This window comes from Tupaia chinensis, unplaced genomic scaffold (genome assembly GCF_000334495.1).
Source record: "Tupaia chinensis unplaced genomic scaffold, TupChi_1.0 Scaffold141943_1, whole genome shotgun sequence".
Taxonomy (NCBI): domain Eukaryota; kingdom Metazoa; phylum Chordata; class Mammalia; order Scandentia; family Tupaiidae; genus Tupaia; species Tupaia belangeri.
The window spans coordinates 260,348-274,029 of NW_006201797.1; the positions used below are offsets into that span (position 1 = coordinate 260,348).

A 13,682-nucleotide genomic window follows, 5' to 3' on the forward strand; every position below is an offset into this window, starting at 1 on the left:
CAGGAATGCAAAAATTCCACTGAAACGTTGCTCTTCGTTGGTCATTTTTCCTAGGAGTCCTTCAGATACCCCCCCAACATCTCCGACAACCACAGGCACTTTTCCGAGCAAAGGAGCATATCAAACTTCACACCAGTTCCTCGTTTCTCCTAGTGAAATTGCACAGAATGAAGATGGTAGCGGTGCCAAGGGGTTTCTGTCCACAGCTGTCAATGGACTGCGGTTATCTAAATCCGTCTGTACTCCTGGAGAAGTGAGAGACATACGGCCCCTTCCCAGGAAGGGATCAATACAAAAGAAAATTGTTATTTCGAGTACTAGCCCAAAGCAGACTGTCTGTGAAAAGCCATCGGAAGGATATTCTTGTGTGTCTGTGCATTTCAGCCAGCAGAAAGCAACTGCATTGGATTGTGAAGCAGCAAGTGGTGATCGTAAAGCAGAGCTATCAGAAATTAAACTGAATTCTGATTCAGAGTATGTTAAACTCATGCATAGGACATCTGCATGTTTACCGTCCTCCCGAAATGTCGATTATCAACTAAGTGTCAGTGGAGAGTTGGAAAGACCAAATTCACAGATAAACAAAAACGATGCTGTTCTGCAAAGAAGTATTTCATTGGGAGGAAATACTTACCCAAATATTTCCTGTTTATCCAGTCTTAAACACAATTGTTCTAAGGGGGGACCATCTCAATTACTCATAAAGTTTGCGTCTGGAAATGAAGGGAAAGTTGATCATTTATCAAGAGACAGCAATAGAGATTTCACAAGTCAACTATCTAATTCTTGCAAGGTAAGTTTCCTTTCATCTTAATCAATATGACTTTTTATAGGAATCACGTAAAGAAATATTTGTTTTAAAATGTAACTTAGCAGGTTTTTGTACTTTTATGACCCTAGCTAGCAAATATTAGGTAGTCAGGAACTTTATAATTATAAATCTGAAGAACCCTCAATAATTTTTAGCTCTGTTCTTTTAGCCACGTATAAACGGTATGTTTTAAAAGAGATCATTCCTAAGTGATGTAAGGCATGAAATGTTTGTATAGTACAGAAACAGCTTTAATCACAATCTATGTCATAATATTTTATCTTGGTATGTTTTCCCTCAAGTTACATGGTCTTAATAGTTTAATGTACAACTTCATATTTTATTCCTTTCAAAAATGATTTGTTTTTTCTTCTTCTTGATTGTGAAATAAAGTAAAATATAGAATGCTTATGTAAAATTGTAAAAATACAGACAAAAACATGAAATATTTGTGTAAGATAGACATATTTATAAGATCATTGATAAAAATGATCATGCTGCATTTAAAGCAGAAGAAGAGTAAATGGCATTTGCATTTGTGTAAACCCTTAACCATAGGCATTTTTTCCACCCTGTATTTTTTTTTTCTAAAATATAACTCTTTCACCCATATTGAATGGTAAATTATATAATTTTGAATTTGAGTTCCATTGCTAGGCATTTCCCATAATTTCTATTTACCTGATTAATTTGTTGTATCGACAGTTTTGCTTTTATTATATTAGTAATGTCATTCTGATGAATCTTATCCAAAGGAATTCCTTACATAACTCTTTACATATTTAAAGTGTTTTAAACTGAAAATGAGTTTTCAGATTTCTATATTTGGAAGGTCTTGCCAGATTCCGGGAAATGTATGTAACACCCAATATCTGTATTAAAGATTAAAAAAAAAATTCTAGACAAGTAGCTTTCGGTAAATAAAAGATACCATAATGCCTTGTTTGTTTTCTCTATTTGAAATCTGGTAAATATAATCTTTGTTACCAGCGTTCAGATGGTAATGCAGGCAGCTACTTTACTGAAGATGAAAAAAAGATCAGATTTCAAGTTCTGACCGATGTTTTAGAATTCTTATTTCCATTTAGAAAACTTCTCTAAAATAATCTTAGGAGATTATAATCATGCAACTGTTTTCTCCCCTAAAAGAAACACCATGAAAAAGCATATTGATAGTTTGCTAATTGAATTGATATTAGTTGAATTTGAAAGGAATACTTAGAACTATTTCTAGAAATAGCTTTAAGGTAGTTGATTTTGTAATAATATTATAATTCGTTGTTGATGCTTTCGAAAAGGGGTATGCTAAATGTATTTTTAAGGGAACTGAATTAAATGGCTTTTCCTTTGCCAAATATATACATTTTTATTGGTTTTATTTATTCTTAGGTAAGATAATGAATTTTTTTGTGACAAGCAAATGACTCACTTGTTACAGGTCCTACTTTTGGGTAGGTTGCTAGATTACAAAATAGTTCAGAAGTATACAGTTTGCTAGAACATTTCAAATTGTTCCTCCTTTTAATGTTTGTTAAACTACTTTTTATCAAAGTGTTGTCAACACTGTAGTGACAGTTAAATTCAACTTATACTAGATCTAAGTGGATCTAATTGTTAAGTGATAGATCAAGGGCTTACCTTAGGAGGAAGATACTAACGTTGCTTTTTCTAAACATAGCAGTGGCAACAATAATGGCGTTTTAGAGATAATCCTGTGTTTATCAATAATTATATATTAATCTAATTATAGTGGTATATTGTAACTCATTTATAAATAAACAGCTCCCAAAATATTTCCCATGACTCCAGTTAGTCTAGGTTAGTATTCTGATATGCTGAGTCTGGATTCACATGTAACGAGTTGATATTAGAGTAGCATTTAGTAATGTCAGCTCTCTTTACTGAGCAGCCGTGAAATTAAATCACTGGAATTAAATCACTTTGGTCAGAGACCCTGGTTTCTAAATCATCAAGAAGTCTACAGATTCTTTTCTTGTGTGTTTAGCTACCAGCCTCTAGCAGCATGGTGTTGTGCTTCGAGAGCTCTGTAATCAACAGCTCATTAATGGCTAATTTTTAGAATCTAGTGAGAACTTTGACATGTCCCTGGGACCCAGGCTCTGTTCTGTGTTAACAACTTAGAATGAAGATGGAACTTTGTAGTCTGTAGGATCAGGTTTATTTCAGGCATAGCAAAGAACACGACAGTAACTGACGTGTTTATCACATATATCTTTTGAAATGCAGTATTACTTTCCTAAACGCTATATAATGATTTTTGCCCTGAAAATAGATACTTTATGTTTTTGTGTTGTGTGTAGTGTTGTGGCAATTTCATCAAGACAGGGGCTAAGGAGTGGGGATACTTTTTAGTACAGTTATAAAAGTTATTACTGTTCAGATTTCTAAAATCTGTGTAATGGTTGACTCTATTACTATTTTAGTTTTTCCTGTCTGTTGTTTTCTGATTCTATGTTATGTTGTCTGAGATTTGATTACCCTACTATTTTATGAACCTTAGCATTTTGTCCCATTCTTAATTTATATGCATGTTTTTATTTGAAAGAATTATGACATTTTTTTCTTTTTGGCATAACAGTTTTGTTCATCATCTGTTACTTAGTCCTGGGTAGATAAATTGTTTAAGCCTAGAGTAGAACTTTAAAAAATGCATGTCTCACATATTTCAAAGCCTTTAGTACTAATCTCAAAATTATTTAGTTCAAAATTTTCTTTATCTAATGTTCTCCCTAAAATAAATGTTGAACTATATCCTTATTTTTGTGTTCCTTTGTTTTTTTCCAGCTTATTTTTTTACATTTAACAGAGTATTTGGATATACTGGTTATGTTTATTTCGAATAGCACCTCAGCTTTCTATAAAAGGACAATGTAATCTCTAAATATTGGCTCTAAAACTGATGCAACCATGTTATTGGCCAGCTTCAGAAATCTGGTGAGAAATGTGTACTTGTACACGTGAATTTCTTAGAACCAAGGACTTAAGTTCGGAGAGGTTCGGGGAGCTGAACTGTTGGCTCGGAAATATGTTCTGTTCTTTCCAGATGCGCATCTTTTGCTTATGCATCACCCAACACATGTGCCAGGTGCTGTCCCAACCACTGGGAGTAAAAGATGAATAAAATACAGCATCCATTTGAGACTGGGCCCATCCTAATGACAGAGACACACTGCTAAACAGGAACACATTGGTCTGAAGTGTGACCTCCTGAAATAGAGGGATGCAGGAGAAAGATGTGATGGTATTTTTCTGGAGGAGAGGACCTGGTTGGTAGAGGGACATTCCGTAGAGAAGGTGACACTTGAGCTGAGTTTTGATAGGTGAATCAGATTCATCAAGCTGGGAAATCAAAACAGATACTCTCATGCGGGGACTCTCAGTCTCAGCCCTGTTAGTGCTGGGGGATGTTGAGCCCATCCCTGCCCTCCACCTGCTAGATGCCAGCCAGAGCCCTCTTCCCTTTTCCCTAGCGTGGCAACCAGAATGTGTGTCCAGACTTCCCCACGTCCCCTCGGGCCCACGCTGCCCCTGTTGAGGCACAGTCAGCAGCACAGGAAGGCTGGAGCCACGACTGGGCACGGGGCAGCCGGGTCTGGGAGCGCAGGACACCCTGGAAGCGCCTTGTACCCACCAGGCCTAGCTCCCGTGGAGAAGAAGGTTGTTTGTCTCTTGTTAATCCAGTCTTAGGTGATGGTCGTCTTTATCTAAGACTGTGAAGTGCTCATTTTTATGTTTTTAGAGCTTAAATTTTTGTGATGCCATGAATCAGAATTTTCTGACTTGGAAGATGGGGTGAATGGCAATGTCATGAACTAAGACAGGGAATTCCGGGGAGGGGGCCAGACGGGAGGGTGAGCAAGGGGCCAGGTGCTGTTGGTTTGTGTGCTGAGGCTGTGCTGGTACTGCTGCTGCCAGGCAGGCGGGTGACAGTGCAGGAGCCAAACAGGGGCTGCGAACCAAAATTGGGAGTTAGGAGTGTGATCAGTCTCAGGTAAGGATGAACGCATTTAGGGAAGGCAGAAAGTGAGCTGGGAAGGGAGCATACCCCTGAGTGTTGGAGACTACCCACTTTAATAACATAGTGAAAGAGGAGACTAGTAAGAAAGCCACGAGGCCACTGGTCCCAGGGCCTGGTGTTAAAGAAGCAGGATCCCAATGGTTCTCTGTGCAATTCAAATCCTGGCCCTGGTGAAAAACGCTCCAGGCATGTGTGTGTGCAAATCCTAACAGGATGGAGAAATGGAGGAGAAGGGGTTGCAGGTTGACCACGCCCCAGTGGGGGATGCTCTCTCCTTCTCCCTCCTTCTCTCTCTCTCTGGTGAGTACACACACCCTCAGCATTAAAAAAAAAATTTTTTTTTAAGGGACCAGCATATGGCATAATGGTTACATCACTGGACTTCCATGTCGGCCACGGTTCGTGTCCCAGACCCAGAAACTTCAAACTCATACCAGGTGCTTGTGTGTGCATGCCCCAAATCCCGAGAGAACAGAGGAGAAGGGATTGTTGCATGACCATCCCCCCAGGGGGGATTTCTCACTCTCTATCTCTCTCTGTCTCTCTGGCAAGCACACGCATCCTATGGCAAAAATCTTTCTTTAAAAAAAAAGTGCCACTAGAGAGGCCGGGAGAGCACGGCGACAGGAGTTGAAGAAAGGGCAGGACAGCATCCAACGTCACAGGGAATGTAAGTATCCAGTGGGCGTAGCAGTGAGGAGGCAGGCTCGGGAGAAAAGTGCAGTTTGAAGCCAGGTTGAAGAAAGGATGAACTGGTGAGGATGCAGACATAGAAGTAGGTTGCTTGCTCGTTGTCCTAAAGCGAACACGAGATAGCACAGGCAGGGCATGCATTCTGTGATTCCTACATAGAGGGCACGGTGTTCGGTGGGTATAAGGTGTATAGCACAAACCTCCTTGACACAGGGAGAGTACGGCCTCTTTTCCGGGAGGAAAGAAAACTAAAGGCGGTAGCTCTGATTTTTTCTCTTTGCAACTGTAGACTAAGTGAGTATTGGCCATGGTCACTGCAGTGGAGGCTCAGCAGTGGCAAATGAAGGAAACAAAATGAGAAGACAAAGCCTGAGGCTGCCTCTGCATAGTCACAGCTTATTTTGGACAGCGTTGCTCTTTCTCATTCCCCTCCGTCCTCCACAAATAAGATAAAATCAAGTAGCGCGTCCGTGCAGGAAAGAAGCCAGGCTATGAAGGCCTGGGCCTAGAGGCTCCCTGCAGAATAGCAACTCTGGCCTGGCTTCTTCCAGGACGTGGAGCCCACCAGGTGCTGGCTGTAAGGCCTCATCCTTGTGAATACACTCCCTCTACGTTACGGGGGGACAGGGGAGCAAGGCAGACCCGGGGGAGGTGGGACGGGAGCCTGTTTAAGCAGAAGGGGCTTGGCAGGGCTCTGTAGCCAGGCCAAGTGCCAAAGTCAGAAAGGTGGTTTGCAGAAGGAACAAGTGAGAGAGAATGGCAACCAGTTGTCCCGTCAGCATATCAGGAAATATCTGAAGTATTGCTCAGTGTCTGGCTCAGTCATTTTTGCATGAGATTGGAAGACGATGGTCAGATGAAGACAGACCCTTAGAGACGTAAGAAAATCTTTCAAAACAAGAGTGAGCAGATCCATCCGGTTCAGTGAGACATTTTGGGGAGGGTTCCCATTAACGGAGGAGTTGTTGAAAAGCAGTTTTACCTTTGTGAAGATTTACCCAAACTGCTGAGAGTCCTAGAGCAGCAGACCTGAAAGTGTGGAAGGGCACACGGCTAGCATTTTCTGTGTCTTTCTTAGCTCAGCTCGTGGGCTAGCCACAGCAGAGAATAACCAGGACAAGCAAATCCAAGACATTTCTAGTTAGGCTGTAGGGTGTCTGGGTTGGCATTGGCAGATCGAGCCTCCTCCTGACTTAACGGCATTACAAAATCATAATGCTGTGGAACATTTTGACTTCATAGAAAAAAATAGTACCAAGCAAAAAGACATTTATATCAAAGATATTCATAGTATACTGGGCAATGTCTTTAAGTTCAGTTGTTAAGTACAGAAATGTTCTTTTTTAGATGACTTCTATTTTTCTTTAATTGCCAGAAAATTTAAATTTGTATAGCGCTTTGTTTGTTTGTTTTTGTTTGTTTTATTTTTTTATTATAGGACACGTACTTGCCAGAGAGACAGAGACAGAAAGCAAGAAATCACCCCCCAGGGGGCATGACCATGCCACAATCCCTTCTCCATTATCCTCTCAAAACTTTGGGCATGCACACACACGAGCCCGGCGTGAGTTTTAAGCTGCTGAGTCCAGGACTCAAACTGGGGTTGACTACTTCATGGGAGTCCAATGGTGTAACTATTATATGCCATCTGCTAGTCTCAATTGCCATTTTTAATAAGGGATTAGAAGGCAACCTACAAACAAAAATTTGAAAAAAAGAAAAGATTTTTTTAAAGGAGGTAACTTTTAGTTATATGATAAAATTCTATGTAGTTTTATTTTTGTAAGGAGGGGGATAAAAGATAAAAATCTATTAAGAATGTGTCTGGACCCAGCCCCATAGCCTAGTGGTTAAGGGAGTCCGATTCCTGTAGTCCACTTCAATTCAAATCTTGGCCCAGGCACCTTCAAAAACACATTGGGGGGACCAGCAGTTAGCGTAATGGATATGTCGCTGGACTCCCACATAGTCGACTGCGGTTTGAGTCCCGGACCCGGGGGCTGAAACTCACGCCGGGTGCATGTGCGTGCGTGCCCAAGATCCCAAGAGGAGAATAAAGGAGAAGGGATTACGGCGTGGCCATCCCCCCTGGGGGGTGATTTCTCGCTTTCTATCTCTCTGTCTCTGTCTGTCTGGCGAGCGCCCTATAGCAAAAAACCTCTCAAAACACACACACACACACACACACACACACACACACACACACACACACACACAATAGAAAAAATTCCTCTGTGCCCCAAATCCTGGCAGGATAAAGGAATGGAGGAGAAGGGACTGCAGCATGACTACACTCCATCAGGGGTCCTTTGTCCCCCACTTCCCTTTTCCATCTCCTTTCAGGATTTTGGGTACACACGCACACACACCCAGGGTTGAGTTTCAAGCCACTGGGTCTGGTACTTGAATCACGGTCGGCCACGTTAGAGTCCAGCGACATTAACCATTATGCCATCTGCTGGTCCCTCTTTTTTTTTTTTCTTTAAAGAATTATTTATTATTATTATTTAATTTGCTATAGGGCACCTGCACTCACTGGAGAGAGACAGAGAAAGAGAGAGATGGAAATTGAGAAAGTAAGCCGCTAGGTCCAGGGCTTGAACTGTGGTTGGCCATGTGGGAGACCAGTGCCTCAACCCACATACCACTTGCTGGCCCCAAGATTTCTGTATTTTTTAAGCTACCAGGTCATACCTGTGCTGCTAATTCCCAGACATGCTTTGAGAAGGAGCCCTTTGAACTATTTCATGAGAAAAGTAGTACAGTTCATAGTTGAAGTGTCCAGTGAGTCCCTGGACTGTAGTTATCACGAATAATTGATTAAAAGCACATCCACATACAGTACTTCAGATTCCAGGTATAAGTGCAGCAAACTGAAATTGTTATTGTAGAAAATGAGAACCTTCTTGATTGTTCATTAATGGATCGCGCTCCCACTTTTGCGTGAAGGGCAGCCAAATATGTGCCTGTGGGTGGGGCTAAAATAATTTGCAAAGAGTGTTCAATCCACTTGGGCACTCAGAGTAGTGTTTGATTGGGACCATATAATAGAGATGAGATTCTTTGAGCCAAGAAAAATTTAAGAGCAAGATTGTCAACTCGCCTTATGAACAAACTGTACCACGACTCTTGTGGAACTGGGACTTTAAAATTTTCCAGGATTATGCTTTGGTTTCACTTAAGAGCTTGAAAATATTGATCTATAAAGGCATGTAGTTCTGCTTACAGAAATCTGTTGAATTTATTATGGTTGGAATTCAGATTCAGGTTAGTTTAAAAATTGTTACCTACATTAATTTGTTTCCCCTTTCAACATGAGATTTTAAAAATACACAATTGAAATGTTCGGTTTTTCTTAACCATCCTGGCTTTATTCAAGCCAGATCATTTGTCTTCCTCTTTGGGAGTCTTTTCAGTCTTTTAAATTTACTTTCCTCGGGCAATGCCAGTTAGGATACTACTAAGAATATTTAAATGTTACATTGCCTTATGCAATGAATCAGAACACTGTATATCACCAGTGCTTACCAAGGAGCTGTCCTTGGGTAGCTTTTAAGGTGCAAGTGTAAAGATCATTTGTATATAATTTTACAGTGCTACTTAATATAAATTAATATGGCACCAGCAGTTGGCATAATGGCTATGTCGCTGGACTCCCATGTAGTCGACCACAGTTCGAGGCCCGGACCCAGTGGCTTAAACTCATGCTGGGTGCGTGTACATGTGTGCCCAAGATCCCAAGAAGAGAATGGAGGAGAAGGGATTGCGGTATGGCCATCTCCCCTGGAGGGTGATTTCTCGCTTTCTCTCTCTCTCTGTCTCTCTCTGTCTTTTTGGTGAGCACACATGCCCTATAGCAAAAACCTCTAAAAAATATATATATAAGTCAATATAAATTTCCAGTGAAATCTTGGAAACTGTCACTCCCTTGGAGCGACATAAGAAAGCTTATTGGTGGCAGAGTGTTTATAGACTGTGGTGGTTGGTGGCTCAGTCTGATTTCAGGGATCTTCATAAGATACAAAACAGTTCCAGGTTTTTTCTTTTTTAAAGATAGAAGAAAGCATGGCAAGAAGGTTTAAAGATAGAGATAGAGAAATAGATAAGTGGGTAGGCAAATAAAAAGTCTCTAGAATTTTTTTTTTTGAGAGGTCTTTGCTATAGTACACGTGTGCTTACCAGAAAGACAGAGACAGAGAGATAGAAAGCGAGAAATCACCCCCCCCAGGGGGGATGGCCACACTGCAGTCCCTTCTCCTCCATTCTCCTCTTGGGATCTTGGGCACGCATGCACACGTGCCCGGCGTGAGTTTAAGCCACCAGGTCCAGGACCTGAACCACGGTCAGCTACTTGGGAGTCCAGCAACATAGCCATTACGCTAACTGCTGGTCCCAAGTCTCTAGGATTGGTCAAAGAAGGATTTTATAACAGCAACCATTTTTAAAAAATAATTTTTCCATTTTATTCATTTATTATTATTCTTTAATTTGACCAGAGCGAGAAAGCAAGCTGCCAGCTCTAGGACCTGAACCACAGTCAGCCATGTGGGAGTCCAGCACCTCAGCCGCCACACCACCTGCTAGGCCCTGGTCAGAGAAGGATTCTAAAGAAAGGAATAAGCAAATGAGTCATCCTTTCTAGGCTTTAGTTTACTGGAATATAATTCTCTAGATAGGAACTTTTTGTCTTGTTTATTGCTATATCCCCAGTACCTAGAACAATACCTGCCTCAAAAGATAAAATAAATATTTATTAAATTAGAGGATAAAGCCAGGAACTCTTTGGAATGGGGTGGGGATGACTGCAGAATCCTGTAGAGGGCGGCCAGGCAGCCTTGCACGAACAGATCACCAAACTAGGGTATTGAAAGGATGCCTGTGATGAGGAGTGGGGCTCTTCGAGGCTTCCCCCTTTGCGTGGACGAATAGCAGTCTTAAATGAATACCTTGTCCCCGGGGTGGATGCCAGTGGAATATTATGATCGTGACTCAAGGATTAGTTTCCACTGTGGAGTCTGATTCATAGCCTATATATTCCACTAACTGGTATTGTCGAGCTATGTGTCTGGGTAGAGGCTCAGATCAAGTTTTCTGAAAGGATTGAACGGGCAAAGACTTTGAAGGGGATTTAAAGGCCGTTTGACCAGCTTTAATAAAATGACTTCTCTCCATTCTTGATGTAAGAGCTGGGATTCTCAGAATAGTTCCTGGAGTCTGAAGGAACCGTTTTACCTAAGAATGACCTTTACTTTTGTACCATGGCTGAAAGACGGAAGGAACCCTCTTAAGGAGTCACAGAGCTTAATGGAAACTCAAGTCCTCTTCAGAGCAAATGAGTTTAACAAGTAGTTATCAGAAATAGAATATGTGCTTCTATAAGTGGCCAGTATTATTCCTGGATTTGAAGAGTTTCTAATTGAGTTGAGAAGACAGCATGCTCCCTAGAGAACAATAGAGTTCAACAGGTAAAAAGATCCATAGTACCTATTTCAGGCAGGGGAACACCTGAACTCGGAAATACGTGATTGCCTATATCATTTTCAATTAATTTTCATTTTCATCAAAGTAACAAAGTGCCTATTAAAAGCGAGATAGTATTTCTTTGAAGAATTTTTCTTTTCTTTTCTCTGTGTGCTCTCTCTCTAGAATTCCTGTTAGCCAGTTTGCACTTCTTAGATGTTATCATTTTCTTCTCTTTCCTATTTTCTATGTCTTTGCCTCTTTTTTCGCTTCCTGAAAGGTTTCTTTCAAGTTTTCTGTCTGCTTCATTTTAAAATGTTATTTTTAATATCTAAAGTTCTTTCTTGTTTTCTGATGGTCAACTAGTCCTAACACCCTGCTTGTTTTATAAATACTATCTACTATTTCTCTGAGAATATTTTAGTTCAGGGTTTGCTGTGGGTATTGTTTTATTTATTAAGTTTTGTTCTGGGTCCTACCTTGTCTCTGATTTCCATTGGTTTATTTGCTGCTGTTATCGTTGTCTCTTGCCCTTGTTATTAAACATTTTCTAGCAGCTAACTGTTGTTCATATTTGAGAGTGGGTCTCTATGAAGTTGCCTGAATGTTCTGTGATATTGGGTCATTGGGAGAGTCATGACGTATTTTTCTATGCAAAAATAGAAAAAATATCTAGAAATAGAAAAAATATTTTTCTTTTGTATAGAAAATTATGTCATGACTTTCCCAATCTAATAATATGGGTTTTTCAACTGCTAGGCTTCACTGTGGGGATACTGTCAGTATCTGGAGGTCTTTTCTCTGAGGTCAGTTGTTTTTTCCAGAGACAGTGTCTTCTAGTGATGGCTCAGTTGTGTTTCTATGTGGTCTAAATGTGATTTCTTTCTCTGGGTTCTGCAGCTGAGATAATTCAGGGCAAACCATGTCTTAAAAGTGAGATTTACATACCAAATTCTTCAAGTGCTGATGCTCATTTAATTGACTTACCGTGAAGGAGTTGCCTGATTTTTGTACCTGTTGTCAGACGTACCCGTGTGGATCCCAGAAGTGTGCACACTCCTAGGAAGACTGAACTTGGGTTATAACAGGAAAATGGTTTCCTTTGGCATTCTTGGCAACTCCTGTCAATGGAGCTATGCATGCCTGTCACTTAGAGGAGGAGAATCAATCTATTAAAAGTGTTCTGGGGACTAGAACAAGGAGGAAGAGGAAACTAATGCTGTTAGAGTTTAATATTTGAGTGCTCCCTAGGACTTGAAACCTCTACTCTGGTTTTTAACTTGGAGAATATCTTGAGATAGATACATTGATTGACTGATTGCTAGACAGGTATTAAACGCTTAACCTTACAGCTGTAAAGTTTAATGTAATTAACATATTTTATATGCTGGGGCCAGCAGATGGTGTGGCAATTAAGGATGCTAGACTCAGTTCAAGTCCTGTACCTGGTGGCTTGCTTTCTCACTCTCCCTTTCTCTCTCTCTGGTTAAATGAATAATAATAATAATAACAACAACAAATAAAGCTAAATAAATACTTCTTTAAAAAACATATTTTATATGCCATATTAAAAACTCTCAGAAATAATGACTACCTCCATATTAGAATTAAGCTCAGAAAAGTTAAAATAACTTTCTCAAGGTTATAAATCTAATGAATGTCACATTGGCACTGAAACTCAGCTCTATTATATATTCTAAAGTGCCTTTCTACTCTACCACTACTAGCAAGGACTCTTATCCTGCAGTAAAAGAACCCCATAGGACAAACGCTGTGTGGTGAAGGTTATTCTGTTAAAATAGCATCAGAAAGGGGGGGGGGGGGGAAGTTATCTAAAGAAAAAATTTCATTTGGTCTGATGACAATCAGATGAATAACTTTTACACATTGAAGAACATGTACTCCGGATCAAGTTGTTTCTTACTGCCACTGCTGAGTGAAGACTAAATTCAGGATGATTATTTAGCACAGTACTGGAGAACCAGTTTCACTTGCAAATACTCGTTTTTCTTTTCTTCTGATTTATGACCCAAGTTTTATCATTACTTTGTCCTTTCTGATTACTTTAAGTTACTCAATTATTTCTTTCCTGAGAGAGAGAAGAGACAGGATCCCCAACAGGGCCTTTATGCCATGACCCAACCCCAGACTCAGCCAGCCTGGGTCATGGGCATGTACATGCATGCCCAGTGTGCTCAGTGTGGCCTTGGGACTCAAACCCAGGACCTTTTCCATGTGCTACCTCCTGACCCCTGATTGCTTTTTTTAAAATAATTGTTTATTTAATTTTTTTTTTTTTTTTTGCTGTAGGGTATATGTGCACAAGGGGGGGGAGTGGTTACAGAGCAAGCCGCCAAGTCCAGGACTAGAACCTCGGTTGACCATGTGGTAGTCCAGTGCCTTAACCACCACGCCACCTGCTGGCCCAGCTCCTGATTACTTTAACTGTGTGTTCTACCTCATAGAACACTGTTTATGAATTTCATCTTCATGTTGTTTGTCTTCAATAAATATCATAAACAGCCTCCATCACTATAAACTATTCTTTTTTTCCAAATATTTTAAAACTTCTTTTAACGGAAAATTTTAAACTCAGAAGTAGAAAGAGGGGCCAGCAGTTAGTGTAATGGCTATGTCACTGGACTCCCACATAGTCGACTGTGGTTCGCATCCCGGATC

At 40.5% G+C, this 13,682-nt stretch overlaps 1 protein-coding gene across 6 annotated transcripts in view; it reads left to right on the plus strand.

Moving 5' to 3' along the window:
* The window catches only part of NEDD4 (NEDD4 E3 ubiquitin protein ligase), a 166,440-nt gene that overhangs the window by 53,154 nt on the left and 99,604 nt on the right, over positions 1-13,682 (plus strand). For 5 of the 6 annotated variants that reach the window (XM_006163282.3, XM_027766253.1, XM_006163284.3 and 2 more), the window contains exon 2: positions 1-793. The exons of the other annotated variant lie outside the window; for it this stretch is intronic. In XM_006163282.3, coding sequence (XP_006163344.1) covers positions 1-793 — 793 coding nt within the window. The remainder of the gene's footprint in view (positions 794-13,682) is intronic. 6 annotated transcript variants of the gene reach the window in all.